We start from the raw sequence: 27068 nt of genomic DNA, 5'->3' as shown, positions 1-27068 counted from the left end.
TATAAAAAAAAAATCTCAATAAAGGAAAACCCATGGGAAAAATTATAAAAGTGACTATTACTAAAACTACTGTAGCCTAAAGGCTAATACTATTGTAACTTTAGTTTTTAACTCTAAATTTTTTTCTGTAAAATTTAGGAGACTGATGCATTTAAAAAGCTGTCAATTTATGTTTTTGAAAACAGAATGCCTAAAAATGTAACATTGTGACATGAACAACCAAAGGTGCCATGGATGAAGATATAAAGAAGTAATTTTTTATATAATTGAAATTAAACCGGTATATAGTCAGATTAAAGAATTATAAATTTAGGATGTTAAGTATTATCCTTATGATAATCACAAAGAAAATAGCTATAAAGTATAAACAAAGGGAAATGAAAAATTAAAACATTCCACTATGAAAAATCAACTAAACACAACAGAAGGCAATGTTGAAATGAGAGAACAAAAAGCTACAAGAAAAATAATAGAGTAACAAAAGTTGTTAGTTATCATGGAGGTTTCCTTTAAATATAATTGAATTAAACTCTCCAATCAAAAGACATACGTTGGAAGAATGGATAAAATCACATAATGCTGTCTATAAGGCACTAACTTCAGATCTAAAGACACAAATATATTGAAAGTGAAAGTATGGAATATTCCATGTAAAACAGTAACTAAAAGAGAACAGGGCTGCTACACTAATATAAGATACAATAGATTTTAATTCAAAAACATAAAAGGCAAAAAAGATAATTATATACTAATGAAAGGTTCCAGACAGCAAGAAGATAAACAAATAAAAATATTTATGTACCTAATGATGAACCGTTAAATTATATGAAGTAGAAGCCGACAAAATTGAAAGGAGAAATAGTTCTATGGTAATAGTTGTATATTTCTAGATTGCACTCTTAATATTGAATAGAACAACCAAACAGAAGGTAGGTAATGAAATAGAGGATTTAATACAATAACCCAAAATATATCTAACCAACACCTGTGCAACACTCGACAGCAACGTACACATTCTCTTCAAGTGAACATAGGGCATTTCCTAGAAAAGACCATGTGTTAGGCCACAAATCGAGTCTCCACACATTTAAAGAAGTAAATATCATTAGAAGAATCCTCTCTAAACATAAGGAGATAGTTAGATATCAGTAACAAAAGTAAAAGTGTAAAGTCACAAATTGATGGAAATTAAAAACACTTTTAAACAACCAATGGATAAACTGAAATTAGAATATTTAAGAGACAAATAAAAACAAAAACACAAGTACTGAAACTTACGAAAAACAGAAGTATGCTGCCAGGCTCATGATACCATATAAACTGTGTTGTATTCCCCTTAACATCTGTTACTTTTAATGATCTGATTTCATTCTTAAATATACCTGTATCACTGGGCTTTGTGCTTGTGGCTTTTTTCTTGTTTTTGAAAGAGTCTGATACATTACTTTCATGGGAAAATGGATTAATTTAAAATGTTGCTTTGGAGGACAGGACTTCCGCCAAGATGGAGGTGTAGGTGGAAACACTTTGCCTTCTCACACAACCAAATCTAAAAACAACAAAGGTTTAACAATAATAAACACAACCAAACCACAGAAAATCGAACAATACGGAGTCGGAAAACAACGAACCACTCAGCTAAACCGCTGAGAGGGGCAAAGCCAGCAGCGGAGAAGGTCAGGCAGGAACGATCCCTCCACCCCGGCGGTTTGCAAGCAGCCGAGGGTGGGGATCCCAGGTGCGAGGTAGCTACTGGAAGGTGAGGTGCGCCCGCATGTGTGGTGCAGCGTGGTGCGGCTGTCTGTCTGAGGTTGTGCATTTGCGCGCAGATAAACCAGTGAAGAGACATGCATTGAGACACACCACTTAGGCCCCGGCGCTGGGCTCACATATTTGTGCTCAGATAAACAGGCGGGGGCAAGCAGTGAGGCGGACCCGGTGAGCAGAGAGGACCGCCATTGCTCCCTCTCTGACCCCATCCCCACATACAGTGTCACAAACCAGCGACCTGGGTGGCCCCGCCCTGGTGAACACATAAGGCTCTGCTACTCATACATAACAGGCACGAACAGATTAAAACATGGCTCAAGAACAACTCAGAGCCCCAGAGCCAATAAATCTAAGCAACCAAGAGATAGCTAACCTTTCAGATGCACAGTTCAAAACACTGGTGATCAGGATGCTCACAGAACTGGTTGATTTTAGTCACGAATTAGAGGAACATATGAAGGCTAAACTCATTGAAATGAAGGGAAATGCACAGGAAAACAAGAGTAATGGAAAGGAAACTGGGACTTAAATCAAAGGAGTGGACCAGAAGGAGGGAAAAAAAATGACCAAACAGAGAAGGATGAAGAAACAAGAATTCAAAAAAAGGAAGAGAGGCTTAGGAACCTTCAGGACATCTTTAAATGTTCCAACATTCGAATTATAGGGGTACCAGAAGGGGAAGAGGAACATCCATGAGTGGATAACTTATTTGAATAAATAATAAAGGAGAATTTCCCCAATTTGGCAAAGGAAATAGACTTCCAGGAAATCCAGGAAGCTCAGAGAGTCCCAAAGAAGTTGGACCCAAGAAGGAACACACCAAGGCACATCATAATTACCTTAGCTAAGATTAAAATGAAGGAGAGAATCCTAGAAGCAGCAAGAGATAAGGGGACAGTCACCTACAAAGGAGTTCCCATCAGACTGTCAGATTTCTCAAAAGAGACCTTACAGGCAAGAAGGGGCTGGAAAGAAGTATTCCAAGTCATGAAATCCAAAGACCTACATCCAAGATTACTCTATCCAGCAAAGCTTTCATTTAGAATGGAAGGGCAGATAAAATGCTTCTCAGATAAGATCAAATTCAAGGAGTTCATCATCACCAAGCCCTTATTATATGAAATGTTAAACGCTTACCTAAGAAAAAGAAGATAAAAAAGATGAACGGTGAAAGGACAGCAAACTCACAGTTATTAACAACCACACCTAAAACAAAAGCAAATTAAGAGGACAGCTAGATCAGGAGTGAACCATAGAAATGAAGATCATGTGGAGGGTTAGCAACAGGGGAGTGGGAGAAGGAGAAGCAGGGAGAAGGTACAGAAAATAAGTAGCATAGACCATAGATAGAAAATAGATAGGGGGAGGGTAAGAATAGTAGGGGAAATATGGAATCTAAAGAACTTGAGACATGTGTTCATGAACTAAAGGGGGGGAATGGTGGGGGAGGGGTGTGCAGGGTGGAAGGGAATGAAGGGGGGAATAGAACAAATGTAATGGCATAATTAATAAAATTAAAATATATTAAAAAATAAAATAAAATGTTGCTTTGGAGTAAATATGGCAAAAATATTCACTTGAGTCAAGAAGGGAAGTCTTGAATGTTTCTTCAAATCCCACTGTAATCCCAATTTCTCTACCCATCAATCCATCTAATCATTATCCTCTCTGACCATTTTTTCTCCCTACCCCCATTTTCCCTTCCTTCTTTCATCCTTCCTTCCTTCCTTCCCTCCCTCCCTCCCTTCTGTCCATCCATTCATCTATCTATCCAAACACCACCCAATTTACAAAGTAGAAACATACTGATAGATACCAAGAAGAAACTGACAGTTGCCAGATGGGAGGGGCTGGGGGAGATGAGTGAAAAAGGGGAAAGAGATTAAGAAGTACAAATTATCAGTTATACAAATGGTTACAGGGATGTAAAGCACAGCACAGTAAATATGATCGATAATACTGTAATAACTATGTGTGATGTCAGATGGGTACTAGACTTACCCAGGTGACCACTTCATAAGGTTACCTAAATGTGTAGTCTTACATTATACACCTGAATTTCATACAATATTGTATTTCAACTGTGATTGACAAATGAATTAAACAACAACAAAACCCAAATAGCATCCAATTCTATTTCTGGGATTAGTATTTGTAAGGTTCACTTTCTCTTCTTTTGTGCGTGCAGAATAGGGAAGGGAAGGACAAGGCCCTTGTGAGTTGGGCTCAGGCTGCCACTTTCCTAAGGGGACCAGAGACCCAGAACCTCTTATGGGGGCAGCAGGCAACAGGCAAGAGGCACCCCTTCCCAGGAAGGAAGAAGACAGCAAAGAACCTGCAAAATTTTCTTTGACCTACCTACCAAAATGTATCTAACAGACATACATGCAACACCCAACAACAACAGGTTGGACACAGGTTGCCAATCTTTAAAATATAAAATTATAACTGAATTTATACCTTAAAATCTCACTCCTTTTACCTAGGCAAAAATATTTGCATTTACCATTATTATATATTTATATTTCCGATAATGGTTTAGTTGTAAGTCCATTTTAAGATTCTCCTTTGCAGTGTTGTTGTAGATGTTAAGACCCATTTCATGTCTAATGAAATCTGTATAGATAATAATTGGTTACTAGCTAAATATGAATTTTATAAAATTTTTGGATGATGATGATGATTTTAATAAAATTAACAATCTCATGAATTCTCAAATGTCACTAACCAGTAGACGAAATAAATAGGGATCTACAAGTGTGCACAGAAATTTCTGATGTCATAATTATAGTAAACGGTTTTAATGTAGCACATTCAATTCCAGAATGTTGTAGAAGTATTCTTGTGTCACAAGCCAGTGCTCTTTGCAAATGCTTCAGAGTGATCACCTGAGTGGAGTGGCCAAAATTGCACACATATTTTTGGAGGACATAATTTTCTACTTCCACATTTTTTAAGCAAGGTTTCTGCATCTTTGTTCTAGCAGCTTCATCAATTAACAGTATTAGGACGGCTTATTAAAGGTTGTCAAATCAGACATTGAAGTGATCACTCCATTAATGTACTTTGACTTTAAATTCTTTTACTGTTTGGTTTTTGGTTTGATACTACTTCTCAATGAAATGTACAGGCTTTGTACACCTATGGGCACCCGGGAACAGAATGCAGGACATCCTGTGTTAAAATGATGAACACTCAAATGCAAGATGGAAATTTTAAAATTGTAAGAAAGTGCTAGTAATTTCCATAACTAAAATTTACCTTATTCATACTGAATGCAGATTGCTCAAATAAATTGATTTCTTCAGAAAAGATAGTAAACAAAGATGTCAACTTTGAAATGTGTCATTCATTCCTGTGGCTTGACTGATTTCTTGTGTGGAAATCCACAGATAGAAGTGGGTCAAAGAAAACTTTAAATTTGTTTCAGGTACAAACTTCTTAAGTTAATCAGCATCTATTGGAAGCTGGAGGAATATTTAAAAAGACCAGGAGGGATCTAGTCTGAAGACCCAAACTTTTATTCCACTCTTAGAAATACCTATGCCCTTTTACTATGTCCAAAGGCAAACAAAAGTCAAATAACTATCCCCACTAACATACAGAATAATTCAAATCTTTAGCCTTTTTAGGTTTACATTGTGTATTCAAGTAAGAGGAATTAATGATAAAGGACAACATGTCACAATGAAATGAAGCCTCAAAGCCACAAAAACAAGCATATAAATATATTTGAAAAGTCTATCAAATCAAGGCATTTTTTGGTACTATGTTGAAGACATTTTAAGAGAGATATCATGCACATAAATTCAATAGTATCAAAGATAATATACTCTAATAGTTTGAAACTCAAAAAGATTCTAGTTTTCAGTGCTTTATAAAATATAGGTCAATATTTAGACACAGAGAGGACTGTAAGAATTGCTAAACTTATCAAAACAATCTGCTCTTTGGGGGACGTTTTAGCTATCATGATAGCAAAAACAACAGTGTTTTAAAAGACATGAAGTACAGATTAAAAAATATTTAAGACCTCATGTAAGTGTATTTAATTTGCTGCATTCCAAGAAAAGTTTATGACTTACTGATAAGAGGAAAGATGAAAAAAGAATTAGAAGAAGGTAGGAGGACAGAAGGAAGAAAGTTTGACACATTTCTTCAAAGTGGAGCATTTAATTTTAAACCTCTACATCTCCTTGTTATTTCTGTGATTGACATATTTGATTGATATTTTTTTCAGGGTTTACATGCATGTGGCATTATATGCTGTATAAGTACAATTCTTTGGTATATGAAATATATTTTAACACATTGCTAAAAGGATCTGCATCCACTATTAAATCTTGGCAATAATTAAAGTCCAGAAATTTAAAAAAAACAAAATACAAATACTCCTACTTTAAAATTTTACTTACTTTAGAACTAACTCTTCCCTTGGCTTTAAAAAGATACACTATAGCTCATAAATTCTGAAATGTATTAATATCCTTTGAGGGACGAAGAGGCTTTGGACAAAGTCTTGCGCAAACTCGTTCACTTACACAGACAATGTCAAAATGTACTTTTTAAAAAAGTTAAATAAAGTTAAAGTATAAATGCTTAAAATATTAGTGTTCCATTTTTGGCTTAAAAACATACACAGACACTTGGCTTTCCCTCTGGAATATTATCTAACCCATTTATAAGCTAAAACATGTAACTAAAGAAAATCAAGTGATAAAATTTTTCATTAAGTGACTTTTCTTTTGAAATTTCCCTTGTAACTGAGCTCATTTTGTAGCTCATACATTTTTCCTTTTAGCTCCTTTAACTTTTCTACAGCCATGATCATTTAGCATTTCTCCTGGTGTTTTATGTATTTTCTTATTTTTCATTATTCCCTTAGTGGTTTCATTTTCCTAGTCTAGATATTACTACTTTTTGGATGATTACCAATCTGTCAATATTATGAAAGTAGTAGGGTACCTTGAAATATTACACAAGCTATACCTAATCCACAATATATATCATTGTGACAATACGTCCATAATTCATGTTATGACATTTCTAAAGGAGAGATTTGGGTAAGTACTGTGAAAAGATACTGAATGAGTGCACTGAACACAGCTAAGTGCATTGCGTGTGGTGAGGACAATATCTGGCAGGAGCAGCTGGCCCAGATTCTCCGCTGCAGCCTGTGTTGCTAACTTACTACAGGGCCACTGTGAAATTTCATTCAGGGAAACACATAAAACATGCTGGGCTAAAAGAGCTTAGGGTATGACCATCTTTTTAAACCATAATCCATGACTTTTTATCTTAGAACAATGGAGCTAAATAAATTCTTGTGAAACCCTATTTAAAGAAATGCTGGATTCCATCAAAATGCGGGATTTGGCAGAGCAGCCACCGCCCAGTCTGCCTCTGGTCTCATTGTGAAATCAGCGCTTCCAAGCGCCTGCCTGAGCATCCAAGCACGGGGGGCTGACAGTATTTATAGCTACATAAGATCAAAAATAAATCTCTGGGGTAATCCATTATAGTTTTCGTTTCTTGTGTGTATGCACTGCTTTTAAAAAATAATCTGCCTCTGCCTCCAATGTTTTCAGCAACCAAGCTCTTTATAAGACCTGCCTTTTAAACTTTCCCAGCATCAGCATCCTGTACCCAGATGTCTCATTTCTCCATTTAAAGATTATTTTGGAAAAATATTTTTTTAAAGAAAATAATCCACAGAAACAAATCTTAGTACTGTACCTAATTCTAAAGCACCTAGAAGGAGGAAGGAAGATGGTGACGGATAGGACAGAGCGGGTTCCATTTCCCATACGCATGGGAGAAAATCCTGGCAGATCTACGGAGGAACAACACAAACAGCCAAAAGTTCCCCAGCATTTATGAAAATAAGAGACCAGAGATTGTGAGGGACACTGAAGGACCAGACAGTAAGGAGACAGCTGCAGGTCAGTCAGTGGGGTCTTGGGGACCTGAGCAAAGACATGAGCAGCGGCGGTGTCTGCATGGCTAAAGAACACAGTATTAAGATAAAAAGAGAACCAACTGTATGGGAAAACATATTTGCCAATGATACCTCAAACAAAGGTTTAATCTCCAAAATATAAAAGAACTCACACGACTCCACTCTAAGAAGACAAGCAACCCAATTAAAAAGTGGGCAAAGGACTTGAACAGATATTTCTCCAAGGAAGACATACAGAAGATCCAGAAACACATGAAAAAATGCTCAATATCACTAGCTATCAGAGAGATGCAAATTAAAACCACAATGAGATACCACTTTACACCACTCAGAATGGCTATAATAAACAAAATAATGAACAACAAGTGTTGGAGAGGTTGTGGGGAAAAGGGGACCCTAGTTCACTGTTGGTGGGATTGCAGACTGGTACAACCATTATGGAAAACAGTATGGAATTTTCTAAGAAAACTAAAAATGAATCTGCCTTTTGACCCAGCAATTCCACTGTTAGGAGTATATCCTAAGAATCCTGAAACACCAATCCAAAAGAACCTATGCACCACAATGTTCATAGCAGCACAATTTATAATAGCCAAGAGTTGGAAGCAACCTAGGTGCCCATCAGTAAATGAATGGATTCAAAAACTATGGTACATTTACACAATGGAATTCTATGCAGCAGAAAAAAAGAAGGAGCTACTACCCTTTACAACAGCATGGATAGAACTAAAAAGCATTATGCTGAGTGAAATAAGCCAGGTGGTAAAAGACAAATACCATATGATCTCCACCTTTAACAGGAAGCTAAACAACAAAACAAATAAGTAAGCAAAATATAACCCAAAACACTGAAATACAGAACAGGCTGACAGGGACCAGAGGAGAGAGGGGAGAGAATTTCAGGGGAAAAGGGGAGGGATTCACAGGAACAAGTATAAAGGGCACATAGACAACAACTAAGACGGGGGTGTGGGGATGAGAGGGAGGTGGGAAGCACTGGGGGGGCCAGGTTGGGAGTAAAAAACAGAAAACTGTACTTGAACAATAATTAAATAAAAAAAGAGAAAAAAGAGAAAAAAACAAAGTACCTAAAAAACACTGATTCTCCAGCAAAATATTACACTAAAGAGTTTTGTGGAAATAATTCCTCTTTCAATTCCATGCCAAGCCCTTGCATTTAAAAATTTTGGGTTTTAATTACATAAAAATTTTAGAGTGTTTGCTAATGAGTATATTCACAGTGATTATGAAATACCAAAAATAAGGTTGAAAAAGTACTTTCAAGATCTAAGGGTACAGAACAGGGTGACTCTAACCCATGAAGTCACCTGTTAAAATAGTCCATTTATATACAAACTTTTTTATTGTCACAGTGAATGTTTCCTTTCTTATGGTGTCAATCAGTTTTTCTGAATATAGAGGACAAATCCTCTTTGCCCTGCTCCTAATAGAAATATAAATGTGTGTCCAAACTGCTCAGCTCATATGGAACCTTAGTACCTCCTAGGTCAATATGAGGATTTCTTGAAATTATTCATGGAAATGGGATTCATTCTCTGGTGAAGTCTGAGTGCATGCTGGATGGAAATGAGGGCACCTCAGTGACTAGTTTTTCCAGTGGAAAAATCAAGGTCTATCTCATGTGTACCTGCTCTGGTATATCCACCCTAGGTAAACAGGTCACCAAAGTCCTTACAGGGTTAACTCTCTATCCCCAGAACCCAGCAGTAACTAGGAGATTGGTCATGAACCTGCAGCCAAAAGTTGAAAAGCAAAAGCCCATCTGCCAGAGGTCAAGGTGTCAGTAGGCTATGCAAATAAAATCGACCCTTAATTACTTATCCATAAGCAGCTTCTTTCGAGAACTGCTGAATATTAAACCAACTTCTCTGATACCTGAGTTTACATTCAGAATTAATGAAAATCTTTGGACTTCCTAAGAAAGCATGCATGAATTTAGGTGCTGGATGTATCAATCGGCTAGTGTGTGCCTCAGGGTAGAAACCTTAGCCCTTGATGTTCTTAACAACCATAAGAACCTTTTGCTATTTGCTGTGGGGTTTGATGTATACAATCCGCAGGAGGGTAAATGGGCAGGACCCTAAGTGTGTGCTCTGTATCTCAAGTAGACAATCAAGAACTGGAAAAAAATGGGCAGAGTCTGAAATTTCATTTTAGTGTGTGTTACCAGAACTGATAAAATATATTAAGGGTAGAAAGAAAAATTGAAACTGCTGAGAATCAGCTTTGTGGGATATTTATACTTTACGGCATTGCATCAATACTGGCAAAACATGGCTCAGATAATGACCTGAACAGGGACAGAATAAGCTAGCTTGCTTGGGAAGAAAGATGCTATAAAATTGTTTAATACAATTGTCTGCCTCTTGGGTCGTGGAATATCAGGTTTCTTGAAACATCAAGTTCCACATGTTGCATGTGGGACAGAATGTGATTAGGAGGTGAGCGCTGGTCTCCTCTAATCTTTCCCACCAGAGCAGCTTTGTACAAGGGCTGCACTTACAGGTATGCAGTGCTTCTGCAAGCTTCCCATTTGGAAGCACTTTGCTCTCAAAGCATTGGGGGATGGGACTGGAGGAGCCATAAAGCTCATTCAGACTCTCTGATTTGGCAATTGGTGCTGCTGTGTTTGCTGGGATTCTGGGTGGCTTTATTAGGGGGAGAATGGCCAAATGGCAACACAGTTGGCTGTGGAACATAGGAGCAACACTCTGTGCAGGACGAATGGCAACGGGGAGGACAGTGCATGATTTGACATCAGAGAGTTAGGTGGTAGAGCCCTGTTATATCCCTATGAACTGTGTGACCCCAGAGAAATGACTTAAGCCCCTGTGCTTCTGATACTTCACATGTAAAATGGGATTACAATAGTACTTTCTTCATAGGGAGCTGTGAGGATTAAATGAGATAAACATGAAAGCCCTTAGAAGGGTTTCTGGTATATAGTAACAGTCAAATAATTTCTAAATGATTTGATCGTTATTAGGAACTCTGCAGGAAGGTTTTAGGAATAATTTAAAGCAAAACATGAAACAAATAATGAGAATTATTAAATTTTATGCCTACTAATTAGAGAAGGTGGTTTGCTAAGGACATGCCTCTTTCCTTTCTTTAGTTGAGAATTTCAAGAAGCTTAGAATTTACAGATGAGAATTAAAAAAAGAAAAACTATACCCAGTTTCTGAGAAGCACATCAAAATTTCTCTCTCCTCATTTTTTTAAACTGAGGTAAATTTGCATCTCTGAAATGCACAGATTTTAAGTGAATAATTCCACAAATGTTTATAACTGTATATACCAAAATAACCATCAGCCAAATCAAAAAACAACATTTTCATGACCCCAGAAAGTTCCCTTTTCCTGTTTCTGGTCAGCCTTTACCACGCTCTGCCCCACCCCACAAAGGCCAACCGCTGTGCTGATTTCTACCCACTGCAGATTAATTTTGCCTATATTGAATTTCTGATCAATTGAATCATACTAACATGTATTCTGTCATGCATGACTTAACATATTTTAAAAATGTATCTATGTCATCGCATGTATCAGTAGGGTTTTTTTTTTTTTGATGAACAGTAAGTCCACTATGTGAATATACTCAATTTGTTTACTATTTTATTGCTGAACATTTGGACTGTTTTCAGATATTCGTAATTATGAACACAGTCACTATGCATAGTCTTATATGTTATTTTTGTGGCTGTTTTTCTCTTGGATAAAAACATAGAAGCATACTTTGTGGCTGAAAAGGAAGATCTGTGTTTAATTTGAAAAGAAACTGCCAGTTTTCGTGCACCATACCCTCAATGTCAGTGTCATGTGTTCTTGGTTTTAGCCTCTACCATAGATAGGAAATGCTAGCTCATTGAGGTTTTGGTTTGTTACCTTTTTATTACTAACTTGCAGGAGTTCTTAATATTTTCTGGATATAAGTCTGTTGTATTTGCAATATGTATATTGTAAGCCTTTTTGTCCCTGTACATGACCTAACTGTTTATTTTCTTAATAGAGCTTTTGATGAATACAAGTTTTCAATTTTGATAGGGTAATTTATCAATTTTTGAAGTCTTTTTAGAGAATATTAAATTTATTAAAGTTTTCAAAGAACCAATGTTTCAAAAAATGTTAATGTTCTCTATCATTTGTCTATTTTCTATTTCATTTTTTTATACTCCTCTTATTTCCTTCCCTGTACTTATTTTGGGCTTACTTGGTCATTTTCTTAAACTCTTAAATTGAAGACTTGGACCCTTAATTTTAAATCTTTTTTCTCATGTAAGAGTTAAGAACTATAAATTTCTTTCTTAGTACTTTCAGCAGCTTCTCACAAATTTTACTATGCTGTATCCATTATCATTCAGCTGCAATATTTGCTAGTGGTATTTAGAAGTGGTTTTAACTTCACAGATGTAGGGTTTTTCTAGATATATTGTTATGGATACTTGTTTGATTCTTTTGTAGACAGAGAATAGAGTCTATAAAACTTCAATATTTTGTAATTTAGGATATCTTTTTGGTCCAGCATATGGTCTATTATGGTGACCATTTACGTATATTTGAAAAAATATATATATATATTCTATAGTTGCTAGAAACAATGTTCTATAAATATCAACCAGAATAAGGCGTTTAATAGTGTCATTTAAATATATATACTTCCTAATTTTTAATATTTTGGTCTAATTTTTAAATATTTAATGTCTTCCTGATGAACTGATCCTGTTGTTATTTTAATACTTTCCTCTTTACCTCTCTTAATGTCCTTGTCCTTAACTCCATGTACTATAATATTTATATAGCCACTGTATGGTTAGATTTTCATATATTTTTCAGTTTTACCTTAAAGCACTTCATGTCTTTATGCCTTCATGTTTCATGTTCATCTCTTATTCATAGTACATAACTAGATCTTGCCTTTTAAAAAGCCAGTCTGATAATCTATGCTTTTAACTGAAGGGTTTGTTCTTCTTACAGTTAATATAATTATTGATACAGCTGGATATGGATCTGCCATTTTGCTATTTGTTTTCTTTGTCCATCTATTATGTGGCTGATTTTTACTCCATCCTTGCTTCTTTAGGTTAAAGAAATATTTCTTGGGATTCCATTTAAATTTAACTCTATATTTTTGAGTTCTTTTTCTTTAACGGCTGCTGAGCATGATGTTAACATGTGTTAAAAGTCACTTATGGTTGGAATTCAACAACTTGTTAACTCATTATTATAACTGCAATAATATTTTGATACAGTAGGTCACAGCACTGTTATGAATGTATTAAATAATTAATCTCTGTCCTTCCTACACAAGGTGCATTTTAAATCTTTCATGGTATTATTTGAGGACTGCAAAATAAAACTAAGGTAAACATTAGTGCAGAATAAAACTAAGGCAAACATTAGTATGGAACAGCAAGCCATTGAAAACCTAGCTGTTGAAAAACGTTTCAAGTAAATTTGTCATCTAAAGGGTTAAACTACTCTCTTTAAAGCTTTAGGCCTTTTTAAAAATAGCATCTATTTTATCTCCATCAACATTTCCTCTTTTTTCCCTTAAACTGGATGAGCATATTACATGGCTAATAAGCACTGGCAATCCAAGCAGAAATGAAAAAGGTTAGTGTTGATCTTGAGGATGGTCACCAAAGTGAGTGGGCTCCGAGTACAGGTGGGCATGCCCTTTAGACATTAATAGGAGGCTTTGTTTTCCATTCCCCAAGGAAATGTTTTATGGGTTCTCTCAGCTCCGACACACCATGCTCTGAGCGCTCCTGCCCATTTTTACCGGATTACTGTACCTCCTGTTATGCTGAGAAAAAACAAGCTCATATAAAACTCCCTCAGCTTCTCCCTCGCACCTCTCATCCATGCTGACTACCCGGCCATGCTTGTCCATGGATCACTTCACCCCCAGCCATCTTTTAACTCCTTTTTTCTTTTTATGTTCTTTTCCTCAACACCTATAACATGTAATTTGCTCCTAAAATAAAACAACATCCACTACATAAATCCCTACTTTTCTTTTCACCAAGCTTCTTGAAAAAATAGCTTTTCCTTGTTGACCTCAATTTCATTATTGCCTGAGACTTCCCAAATTCTCTCAGGGAATTGTACAATTCTGTGGATTGCAGAATCATTCAGTCAAGGTCAACAAATGTTAACATATTACCTAATCGAATGGTCATTTTTCAGTTTTTTTTCACTTGACCTGTTTGAGACATTGATATTATTCACTACTTCCTCCCTGACATTATATTCTCAGTGTTAACCCAATCAATTCAATAAAAAATGAGGAAAAATGAGAAATGTAGCCCTGGCTGGTGTAACTCAGTGGACTGAGCACAGGCCTGCAAACCAGACGATCACAGCTGGATTCCCAGTCAGGGCACATGCCTGGGTTGCAGGCCAGTTCCCTGCAGGCCAGCTCCCAGCAGGGGACGCATGAAAGGCAACCATACATTGATGTTTCTGTCCTTCCCCTCTAAAGATAAATAAATAAATAAATAAATAAAATCTTTAAAAAAAGAGAGAAATGTTTCTTGAATAAATAAAATCAGGTCAAATCAAATCAACATCAAAGTTAATCCAATTTTCTAGTGACATACATCTTATTTTACTAACACAAAGCAATTAACGTTGATCATTAGACATTTCATATTTTAAAAATATATAATGATAACTTTACATAGGTTTACAACCCTGGGAAGGTGCTTAAAAATTTTGGGGTAACACAAAAACTGATCCTGGGGCAATGGACAAATCTCAGGCCCCACAGATTCATGCTGTATGGAAATTTCTTTCCTTTGTCAGGAGATACCCAAGCCCAGGTTCTGACAAGAAGAGGGGAGACAGGAAATTATACATGACATGAACACAGAAAGGACAGGAGGCATTGATGAGACAGGGGATGTCGTAAAACACTTTGCTGATGGCAAATTAAAGGTGTATTCAGAGCTACTCTTGGAAGCCGTGCTATTTCTTGAGAGCCTCCGCTACATCATTTTGCTCCATGTTCTATCTGCAGCATGAACTCTATAAATTAACATGAAGAGAAAAAATACATTCCAATGTGATTTTTCTTTATCTTTTCCTATGCTGGATAATAATATTTTAGATTACTAGCTCAAACAACAAAGTTGTAATTTTTGCAGGTCAAAAATCGATGAAGAAAGAATGAACAATTTCATGTTTCAACAAAATACAGAAAATTTAACTATTTTTTACTAAAATAAATAATTGCAACAGCTAAAATAGTCTCATTTTCACATACTATATTAAAATGAGTCACACAATATAATGGACATAATGCTTTTGGGGCCCCTGCCTCTGCTGAGCAATCTGCATGCTTTGCGTGAGTACAGAGGGAAATACCTGTTGCCGCCAATTCCAGTTTTGTCTTAGGGGAGTCATGAGGGGAAGGTAAGGACCAATGGGTGGACTCACAGTAAGAGACGTCATTCTTGTTTTAGAGACTCTGGCAGAAAGAAGTCAAGAGTTCATTCAAGTCTTGATACTCAAAGGGTGGTCTGTGACCTGGTGGTGTCCGAAATGCAGTGCAAAGGTTTGGGCTGCACCCAGGAACCACCACCGCAGAAAATACATAGTAACATGACTCCCTCTTCCCACAGCTTCCCGATGCTCACAATACTCCTGAAGCATCACAGCAGATAATCTGCTCACAACTCAGCTTCCCAAGGAAATCACCTGGGGGTTTCAAAATAGTGATGCCTGGATCCCATCTCGGGCCCAGAGAATGGTCTGAGCACTGGGGATTTTATAAGCTGGAAGAACAAAATTAGATGAGAATAACTAGAAGATTCCAATATATACAAACAGTTGAGAATCACTGCTGTAAAGAAAAATTTAGGAGACAAATTTCTAATTCTCAGGGATATTCAACACACCATTCTGAAATACAAGAAGTGTTCACCATTAGTACATATAAATATTTAGAAGAGTTAGAGCTGTCGTGAAAAGTAACCAAACAAAGCAAAAGATAAAACCAAATGCCAAGATGGTTTATAATTTTAGAAATGGTAAGTGACAGACATTCAATAGCCTGTCAAAAGGAAGTAACAGTTTCCCTTTGCTTACAAAACTCTGATCTGTGCAAAAGAAGTAGATTTAAAAAAACAGCAAAGGGAGGTAGGGGAAAGAAATGAAAGATATGATTCTTTGATGACTTATGTATTAAAATAAAAAGACAACTCCACTGAATGATGAATGAAACACTAGACACTGCATCTGTCACTACAGACTGGGTAGTAAAAATATAACCTGAGAAGCATTCCAAGTGAAGAGTCAGAATAGTGTTCTTACATTTTTCTCTTTGGATGAAAAGTATTATGACATGTTCAGCAATAAGAAACTACACAGAACAGAATCAAAAATTAGACCACCTATTCCACAGTAGTTCATTCAAAGTGTATCTGTACTAGCTGTTTGAAGTTACTTTGCAGGTACGTACCTCAGAATTAACTTAATCATACTCTGCAAGCTGCTTAATGTAGCTATTTCAGTGTCTCTTTGATGGGGACTCCACATTCTTTTTAAAAAATGTTCACTGGAGAATATGGCTATTGAATTTATTATTACGTTTTGTTTATTGGTTTTGGAGAGAGAGAAGGGAGAGACAGAGAGAGAGAGAAACACTGATGTGAGAGAGAGAAAGGTATATTTGGTTGTCTCCTGTACATGCCCAGATGGGAGATTCGGGAGTGAACTCACAACTAAGGTATGTGCCCTGACCAGGAATTGAACCCATCACCGTTTGGTGCATGGAACGATGCTTCAACCGACTGAGCCACTGGCCAGTGCTGGAAACACCACGTTCTGACTCAAGAATACAGCCATTCAAAATCCAGGTTTAGTACAATTCTTAGAAATAAGAAGAAATGACAAATACAGCACCACCTGCATAATGTAGTTGCCTGGAGTGCTGATAGTTTTTAATATTATTAGCAATGAAGAACTGTTTTAAAAAAATTATCAAAGGAAGACACTTTAAAAGAACCAAGAGGGAATATAGTTTTGGTACTTGGATAAATATCAGCCAACAGATTTTAAATAATAACATCAAATCACCGGATTTTACAGCTTTAAATCATTTTAACACCTGCAGCAGAGCAGAATGGCACAACTCCATCTGCTGAATTGAGCTATATCTGGTTGAAGATTTTACTTTTCAATGTAAAGACATTGCCATTGACTGAGCTTTTGACCCTCTTCAATCCTGGATATAATTTTGTGCACTTTGCACCTTAAAGACATCTACATTTCTACTAGGTGATGAGTGCCACTTGAAAGCAGCTTAATCTAATGCCAAAAATGCATTTAATAAGTGTATTTGCTAAAATATATAGCTAAGTAATTCCTTAAAAATGAAACTCTTCTAATAACGTTTTGCCCAGATTTGAAAATCCAAAGATGTAGTTTTTATAAACTGTTTTTAACTGCAGCTGACCTACAATATGATATTAATTTCAGGTGTATAGCATAGTGGTTAGATACTTATATAACAAGATATGGTTTAAATGCTTATAACCATTATCTACATTTGTAACAGGTAGATATAGTTTTAAATGCTATAACCATTATTCAGGGGTGTCAAATTCATTTTCACCAGGGGCCATATCAGCCTTGAGGTTGCCTTCAAAGGGCCGAATGTAATTTTAGGACTGTATAAATGTAACTCCTCCTTAACAGTTAAGCAAGAGCTCGGCACTGCTGCCAGGCAGACACAAGGCCCTGGGCTGGATAAAACAAAGTGGAGGGCCGGATTTGGCCCACCGGCCTTGTGTTTGCCACCTGTGCATTATGTGTTTAGTCTGCCCAGAAAAAGTCCAGTCATTGTTAAAATAATGAGAAGAGCTCGTGAGACATCCATGTAACCTGCCAGTCAAGGAGAGTGGACTGGAATGCACACTCATGAAAAATGACAACCTCACTGTACCAGTCAGTGGGGGCAGGAGACGACATTGAGTGCGCATGTGTACTGTGTGGCTGTCACATTTCAAATGAGTGAGCAAGTAGAGCAATGAATCTGCATTAAACTTTGCATTAAGTTTGAACGTTCCTCCACAGAAACTATTCAGATGATTCAGAAGGCTGCAGTTATAGACAGCTGGTGATCAGCAACTTCGTCACGACAATGAGTGATGCCCTGTAGGTGGTGGTCTGTGACTTCTGGCTTTTCAAAAAACTAAATCGTCTTTGGAAGGGAAGAGATTTCAGACCATCAGTGAGATTCAAGAAAATACAGTGGGGCCACTGATGGCAACTGGGAGAACTGTGTGAGGTCCCGATGTGCCTACTTTGAAGGGGACTGAGGCGTCAGTGTCCTATGTACAATGTTTCTTGTATCTTGTATCTTCTTCAATAAATGTCTCTATTTTTCATAGTACATGGCTGGATACCTCCTGGACAGACCTCATATATATTCAAAGAATACATTCTGGTCAACCTTCATGGTGAATTAATGTGGAATGTCTAGAGGAACCAAGTGGGCTGAAAGAACTTTAAGGTGTTGAACGTAATCTACAGAGCAGCCCTGGAGTTTGGAGACCACATGTCGGTGATACAGAGCCACTGCTCAATGACACAGGGCAATCAAAGCACTGTGATTTTCACAGAAAGGATAGAATGGAGGCTAATGCACAATTACATGCAAATGGCAGATTTCATTTTCAAGCACTTATAATTATAACCAGTTGTTACGGAAAAGAAAAACGAATGTAATAAGTGTGTGTAAAGCACCTTACAGCGGCATCTTCCACATGAGATTCACCCTAAGAGATCTGCACTGCAGGTGCAGCACTAGTGGCGGGTTTTAGGTACGCGAAACCTGCGCCACGGTTAAATAGATCCCCATCCCTGCTCTGCCACATCCCGCCAGGCCACCTACCCTTTCTATGCCATTACTTCCTCCGTTATAAAATGAAAATAAAAATAGGACCAACCTGGCTGGTGTAGCTCAGTGGATTGAGCACGGGCCTGCGAACCAGACAATCGTGGTTCGATTCCCAGTCAGGGCACATGCCTGGGTTGCAGACCAGTTCCCTGCAAGCCAGTTCCCAGCAGGGGACACAGGAAAGGCAACCATACATTGATATTTCTCTCCCTCTCCCCTTCCTGTCCCCTCTAAAGATAAATAAATAAAATATTAAAAAAAATAGGACCAACTCATGGGTATTATGTGAATCAAGTGAGGTAATACAGATACAGCATTTGGAATGGTGCCTGAGACATAGTAAACATTCAATAAATATTTCTTTTCCCTCTTCTCTGCCTTGCTCTATTTCCTCCTTCTCTTTCTCTGCTTATAGCTTCTGTACCTTATATAAATAAGGTATGCTACTTGATTAGACTTATGTGTTTCTATAAATGATATTATAAATATGCAACTTGTAATATTTCAGTTGGAGACATGTTATATTTAGATCATCTTCTTTGAGTTTTTATACTCAGCCACTTAAAATGGTGAGTAAATTCTGTGTCTTGCTAAGGGGACTGTACTCCTTAGATATCATTCCTCTGCTTACATTTCTTCATGTTCTTTACTCCAAATTATCTACAGAGATTAGAATTTCCACTCAAGCCTGAAGGCTAATAAAACTTCTCAATCAAACAAGTAGTCCGAACCTTCTAGAGGCCCTACCTAGACCTATCCCAAAGGTAGCGGGAAACTCAGCACGCATCTGAAGATTCGTCGGAGGAGTGATGCAGCTGACCGCAGCCAGTCTACGTCCTGTCGATGAGAAGCCCTGTGGTGCATCTTTGATACCCTGCTGCTCAGAAGTATGTTATGCTTTCACATCAAAGATGAAGGAAAATCTCTGGGAAGGTGAATGTATAATCATGTCAGCTGAGGATTCCACGAAGAAAATCAACTACTTTAACCCATAGAAAGCCCCAGAAAGACTCAGAGACAAGGTAATCCAATATCAAAAAGATGATGTGTGTAAAGACAGTCATTGGTTTCTAGCTACATACTGACTACTTTGAAAAATATCCCTTTTGCAGAAAAGTACAGACCTCTAAAATAAAATGCTTTTAAGAACAGCTGATTAAATCAGAAAATTAAATAAAAAAATAAAACATGCTAAACTTCTTTGCAACAATGCATAGCAATTTACAAAAATTTATTAGCTTACATTTAAAAAATTCTCAATAAATGTGAGAAAATATTTAAATTAGGCATCCTTTTCATTACTAGCTGCATTTTGCAAAATGTTCAGCTAGAGGGTGTTTAATTAAAGTTAGATTTAGATTGACAACTGTCAAATCTAACAGTGCAGTTGGATTTAGATTGACAACTCTTCCTGCATTCCCATACCCCGTAAGGTAAGAAGCCGTGACAGCATTGCTGTCCCGATGGAGGGGCTCACGTGCAGTGCATGAGTTTCCTTCAACGCTCTTTTGGAGGAACATTTACCTTAGTACTGATCAGGCTGGTCTGCTCTAACTGTACTTTTCGGAAGAGTACTTTGTAAACAGCCCTAGAGGTGAAGAGTTCCAATACATAGACATAGCTGAACTCGTATTGTGGTATTTTAAAGTTCTGATGGTTACCTGCTGTGTATCAATGATCTATAAATATCAACTGAAAATCCGACAGTCAACTTTTCTAGTATAACAACAAAAAAACCCAATGTCTTCCATTTAAATCTTGGTATTTATTTAACTTGATATCTCATTATCATAAGGTAGTTCCAATGTACTGAATTAAGATCTCCAGCTTTATCATTCCTTGCTGCATTAAACACTAAGGATTGTCCTTGGAATAACTGGCAATATTCTAAAAACCTATTTCCCAATGTGTACTCTATAAAACACTCTCTGTGAGATGCTACCTATAAAACGATTTTATGACCAAATGAGAAATGCTAGCTACTCCATCTTTACTGCCAGCTCTTGGCGTACTTAGAATGCATGCGGGCTGAAAGCAAGGCAGTCTGAGCTTTGCTCCCCGCCTTTGCTCCAAGCCTGTAATGATGCCTTTCCATTTGCAGGCGTTCGGCAGGAATACAACACTGAGCAAACGAATATTAAAAGCTCTGAACAGTTCTCCCTCCACTCAATACACTTGTTTCATTTTTCTCTTACACACAGTATCCCACACCTATTTAATCAAGGTATCTTTTGCTTGTTCTGGTAGCACTACAGGGTATTTTATTAAAAACAAAAGAAAAGAGAGCACAGAGAATAATGTAACAGGCATGCATGTCACTACTACCTATTTTAAGAATTAAGTTACAATAAACACAACAGAAGCCCCTTGGGAACAGAACCCCTCTTCCAAGTATTCACCTCAGAGCACATATCTTCCCCAAGTGCGGTAACCCCAACATCAGGACTGACACTCACGTGAGACTTACTAATGCCCCACTGGGAGAAATCCTGAGCTGGGGGAATGCTAAGGTCCCTTTAAACACTGAGAGTTTAATTCATTTCAAGATAGTATACATTTTGCAAATGGTCATCCGTGAAACTAGCCACTTACAGCATTAATACAATAAGTATGGAATAAAGGAAATAACACTTTGATACAGAAGCAAGATAATGGGCAACTGATGTAATAATGATGAATATAAAGAGGCTAAGCAGCTTCTTTCACAAATGAACTCATATAAAATCTAAGGATAGATATATGCATATATCTTAGGTCACTGCATACATACACAGTGACTTAAGAAAACTGAAAAATAAATGTTACTTAACCTAACCTGAGTAATTTGGAAACCACTCAATTGCAGAGATTACCCTAACAATTCTGACATACTCACAAAATTGCCTGGGGCTGCAGAGGAAACACTGTGGCTCATCAGTGCCCCAGAATGCCCACGGTTATGGGAGAGGTTCTGTGATAGATGCTGTGCAGAAGGGGGGGACCCTCTTCCTGAGCTCAACACACAGTCGCTAATCTAACGAATCTCCTTGAACGGGATCCAGCACACTATGACAGAGAAGCACTGTGAGCTAATAGAGCCCAATAGGAAAAGAACTACTTTAAAAATTTTAGTCAGTATTTTTCACAGCCTTGTTTTGGTAAAGCTTTTCTTCCTCAAATTTTCAAGTATCATTATAGATACAATATTTCTAAACTGTCTTAGAGCATGCTTTGAGTATGCTCTAACTAATGTTCTGCATATTTAATTTTTGTCCTTTGCTTCATATAAAGAATAAAAAGGATTAACACAATATATGCCTGTATTGCTTTATTTCTTAATTTTATTTATAAAGGATATTAAATAGTCAAGTTAGTAAAAGAATAAAATAACAGTTGAACCCAATACTTGCTCTGTGGAGGAAATCACATGTACAATGAAACAAAGAACCATAGCAACAAAAAATATGAATATTTTTGGTGTATATTAGCCCTAATCCTCTCAATCTTAATCCTAGTCATTATCCTAGTATTCCATACATCAAAAGAAAAAAGCACAGCCTATATAACATTTTCACTGGTTATTGGTGTCATGTAGTTTTTATAGGTAAGTACATGGATGAGAAATTCCCTCCACTCTTCAAACCATTTCACTTTTCAAGCCAACCCACTGAATTCTTCTGGTGTTAAATGCCGACAGAGAGCAAAATGCAACTTCACTCTTCATCTGGAAGCCCAAGTGCTTTCTCACACATAAATGAATGAAACAGATTAGTGTCCAAAAATATTTATAAAAAAAAGTATCAGTTCTTACCTCCATTATCTTTTAGATGTAGTGCTATCTTGGTATCATCTGAAAGAGAAATTCAAAGTTATTACATGAGAAAAAAATTTAAAAGTGCATAAATCTCCTGAGCAGTAATTGTCTATTAATGCCTTAATGATTACATGAATAGATTTTAATACTTTAGTGAGTTAATTTCTAGTTCAATGAGAGCAAATCCTAGTTTACATGATGTAGTACTGAAATGTCTTCACGAGATTGTAAGATCCAAGACTTTAGTAAAATGTTGTAGGAGTCTTAAGATCTGTGAGAAAAGTACACTGTTATAATTATAACTTAAAACACATTTATTTTCAAGTTTCTAAAATGAGTTACTGTTTTTAGATGCTATAGTGTGACCTTTATTTTAAATATTAAGATAAAAAATTATAAATTATTTGAAATAGTAAAGACTTGTCAATATTTATAAGTTTAAATTCAAAAGTTAAATGCTTATTCATTGTTAATGAACATATCCAACACTACATAAGAAAATATCTCTAATGGACAAAATATAAGTAGGCCTTTTTTTTTTATTTCAGTAGTTTTGTTTCATTCTAAAAGGTAGGATTCAAATTGCTGGAATATTTCACAGGGTAGGATTCAAACTGCAAAAATATTTTCACAAGCTACGTAACAACCCAAATCATATGGATTAATATATAATGTTGGTTTTAAGTATCTAAATAAAATGTATTTAGCAGCTATTCTCCACCTCACTTTATGACTTTCAGTTAAGTTTTAATATCCAAATAAATTTCAATTAAAATAAAAGGTTTCAAGTTTAATTTCTTATTCAAAAGAAAGCAAGATTTATGAGCATAAAGAAGTGAGACAACCCCTCCTGCTGACCCATCCAAGCTTGCTCTTGGCCAGCTAGTCTCGTATTGTTCTTAGTGGGGCCAATCAGAATAGATGGTTAAACTCTGGCTAATAGACATCTTCCCCCAATGAACTGTACCCGTGCATTAATGGTTTCTGGTATGTGTTCCTTCCCTGGCAGAGGAAATGTTTCCAAGGACAATTTCTGTGACTTATACAGTGCCTTTCTATAGGTTATGGACCAATATATTTTATTGATTGTATTCAGGAAAATTTTAGAAGTTCATATGAGTAGAATTATCTGTTGTTCAGAATCCAACATCAGTGGACATGTGAAATGAATTTTGTCTTTCTATCCTTTGACTGAAATATTGAATTCAGTTACTGCAAAGTTCAGCAATAGGAAAGGAAGTCTGTGTTTCTTTTCTAGGAGGGCAAGTAGTCACTATTGAAAGGCACAGTACATTACGAGAATCCCAGCATGTATTTTAATTCCATAATAATTTGTCTTTTCCCTTTCAGAAATTCAGTTTGCTTTAAACAAACAAACAAAAAAAAAAAACTTTTCCCTCGAAAGAGCGACCCCAGTACATGTGAACACCATGAGTTTTCTCCTTCAGGAGAAACCACAGCATGTCCAGGGTACCTTCAGTGGGCAGACTGGTGGGCAGCTGGGAGGTGGCTGCTGCCCGGGTGGTCGTCAGGACCCGGAATTGCGTGCTGGTCGCTCGCACGGTTGTGGTTGTCTGAGAAGAACTTTCCACTGGCTCTGTATTCTCACACATCTTCTCTTTTGACTAATAAGAGAAACAAGTGGGAAAACAGTTTAAGAGTAATCATTCATATGAGAAGGTGGTCTGTAAAGCACAAAAGACTCTCAAATTAACACAAGGGATACATCTGTGTACAGGACTATACTTAGAGATTCTGTTAATTTACAAAAGTAGGTAAAATAGATGAGAGAAAAAGCTGGATGGAACGAAGCAGTGCCACCTTTAGATGTTTGGATTGCACCATTTTCTGCCGCACCCTTTCTGTTTACCATACTATTGCTGTTTATCTTGCCCTAACTTTTATATCAGTATATTTGTAAAAGACATGCTGTCAAAAGGGAAAGGTTCATACAAGAAGAAAAATAGGTGCATAACACATGCTTAAGGTTTAAAAATGCTTAGGTACGTGAAGAAAGAATGAATTCCCTTCATATCAAACTGATAACTATAAATTCTAAAAATTTAATAACTACTCAATACTACTTTATTGTTTAAGACTAATCTCCCCACAGACTAAATGGAGATTTAAAATTTGTTTTTTCTTTGTGAAGTACCGAAACTACACAAGCAAAGGATTAGACAGTTGTCATGTGTTCGCTTAGCCTGTCTTTTCTCTCGGACACCAGGGAAAGGTGCATATCATGTCTGCTACAGCCTGTAAAGATAAATCCTACAACCTTCACCAGTAACAACTTCAACATTCAAACTTGCATGGTTTAGAAGTTGGCGTTTCCCCCCACCTCTTCATACTTCAAAGAACGCCAAGCCTCTGGTAGCCCTGGACAGTAACTGGGAAGGTACAGGGAAGGTACTCATCCCTCATTTGAACTTATTATTAAATAAGCACCTTTCTTAAAATTTTCTTGTCATTATCAAAGTACAGTGCACTTTACTGCTGCTTTGGGAGAGTTCCTGAGATGGCTTTCTTTTTACCCACTGGAGGTGCCACAGGCTTATTCTCTATTTTATCATCCCAGGGCTCCATCCAGTCCTCGAACTTTAGTTCCTGCATCTCCTCAGCCCCAGAGGTTTCATGGCCTCCCTCTTGACTCCACTTTAGTTGTCATCTCCACACCCTGCACCTTATGTGCAGTTGGAAATACTTTAGTTCTGAAGTAATGACTCCAGGTAACCTATTTTCAGCCTACCATGTACCTGTTCACTCATCCTGTTACTACACAGAAGGCCCAAGCATGATAGTTTTCTTCAAGTCTTCTTTTTCCCATCACATCAACTTCTCTTTTCAATAATATCATGTATTTTTACACTATTCTTCTTCCCATATCACCTTTCCCATAAATCACTAATACTGAATATAGTAAAAGAAAACCTGCCTTTCTCTGCCTGCTCCCAAACCAGGCACAGCTGGAGACCATGCGCACAGCCCCCCACAGGGAACTCTGCAAACTTGCCTCCAGCCTCCTCAGCAGGCCTCCTGGGCCGCTTGGCCACACTGGCCCACTATGCTAACCTCCTCACCCTTTACCCTAAGTATCAGTTTCAAACCCTCTGCACTCTACTTAAAAACTCCAATCCCATAATGCCTCTTCCAATTTTACCCTTTCGGCTCACCCTTTATTTCCTAAATAGAAGAGTCATCAGCAAGAATTCTTTAACTTTCTGTACAAATCAGCATTTTTGTTTGAATCTCCTAACCTTTCCTTCTGTTATAATAGATGGAGTACGTTATTTATAGCTATTCTCTCAGCCTCCACACTGGCCCGACTCCGCCCAGCTTCTCAGGTATTGTGAACTTCCTTCCACTGAGAGAAGTCGTAGATATCTCAGACTAGTTAAGTCTAAAATGTGACTTGCCACACACATATCAGTCTCCTCCTGTGTTTTTAATTCCCAAAAAATCCCAATATTGTCAAACACCCTAAGGTTTGAAGTAATTTTGGACTTTATGTGCCTATGTCAGTAAAGATAAAGACTATAAATGCAAGTAGAATAGAATGCAGATAGATTATGCATAAAACATGAATGTTAAAGCATTTCTAGGATTTGCATGAAGGGAAGAAAATCTCCAAGAGTGCCTCTCTACTGTCTCCTCCACAAAAACAAAGCAGCAGCTGTGTGCCATATAGACGGTAGGAGCAGTGTGCATCGTACAGACAAGGAGGGTTTGCTTTGGGGGCAGCAATTGTCAAAAATCAGCATGCTTTAAGGAGTTCAAGCTGTGTGCCAGCCCTAGATGGGGGAGAAAAACCTACACCTCTCCTCCTCAGTTAAAGGCAGAGACACGCGGAATTCTCTAAAGCCTTCTCGTTCCAATCATCAAACCCCCTTTGGGGGAAAGCATCACCTATTCAGGTCACAGGGATTCCCATGGAATATGCATTTTTAATGAAAGGATACAAAAAGAAATACAAAAAGAAAAAGAGTACTTTAACAAAGAATAGAAACAATGAATGACTTATGATACTACCAAAAACTTGAGACACAGGAATCATCTAATATAAAATATCTTAAATCATATAGGAAATAATTTAAATAAATGAAAGGTACAATTAAAAAATAACTAGTATCACAGGCTATAAAAGTGACTTGGCAGATTAAAAAGGTGCCAAAGTTAAATTTTAGAAATAAAGATATATTTACTGAAATTAAACAAGGGAGAATCAATAATCTGGCAGATAGATCTGAAGAAATTTCACAGGATGCAGCAGAGAAAAACAAGGTAGATGATTCACGATGGACATAAAAGATACAAGAAACTGGTGAGAAAGCAAAGCCTAACTCCGAAGAGCTCAGAAGGGGAAAAAGAGGATGGAAAAGTCACATTAAATAGTACGTTTATCAAGCCTGACACCTAATTGATCAGAGAACACATTGTTTGAGCACATGTAGATCATTGGTTCAAATTGCCCATGTGCTGACTTATAAAAAAGTACCAACCTATTTTAAAGACCCAGTGCCATATAGAAGATACTTCCTAACAACAATTTAATTGGGTTAGAAGTCACTAATAAAAATATCAAATGTTACAATGTCCACAACTTGGAAATGCAATATAAT

At 37.0% G+C, this 27068-nt stretch overlaps 1 protein-coding gene across 2 annotated transcripts in view; it reads right to left on the bottom strand.

Moving 5' to 3' along the window:
* PLXDC2 (plexin domain containing 2) overlaps nt 1-27068 on the bottom strand; it is a 416215-nt gene that overhangs the window by 39081 nt on the left and 350066 nt on the right. For both annotated transcript variants that reach the window (XM_037147415.2, XM_053654762.1), the window contains 2 exons: nt 23924-24074; nt 22447-22485 (listed from right to left, as the gene is read on the bottom strand). In XM_037147415.2, coding sequence (XP_037003310.2) covers nt 22447-22485; nt 23924-24074 — 190 coding nt within the window. The remainder of the gene's footprint in view (nt 1-22446; nt 22486-23923; nt 24075-27068) is intronic.

The sequence above is a fragment of the Artibeus jamaicensis genome, unplaced genomic scaffold (assembly GCF_021234435.1).
Source record: "Artibeus jamaicensis isolate MK-2021 breed Jamaican fruit bat unplaced genomic scaffold, CSHL_Jam_final contig_867, whole genome shotgun sequence".
Lineage (NCBI taxonomy): Eukaryota > Metazoa > Chordata > Mammalia > Chiroptera > Phyllostomidae > Artibeus > Artibeus jamaicensis.
Note: the sequence above shows the minus strand (reverse complement) of the source record. Positions and strands in the feature narration are given on the sequence as shown.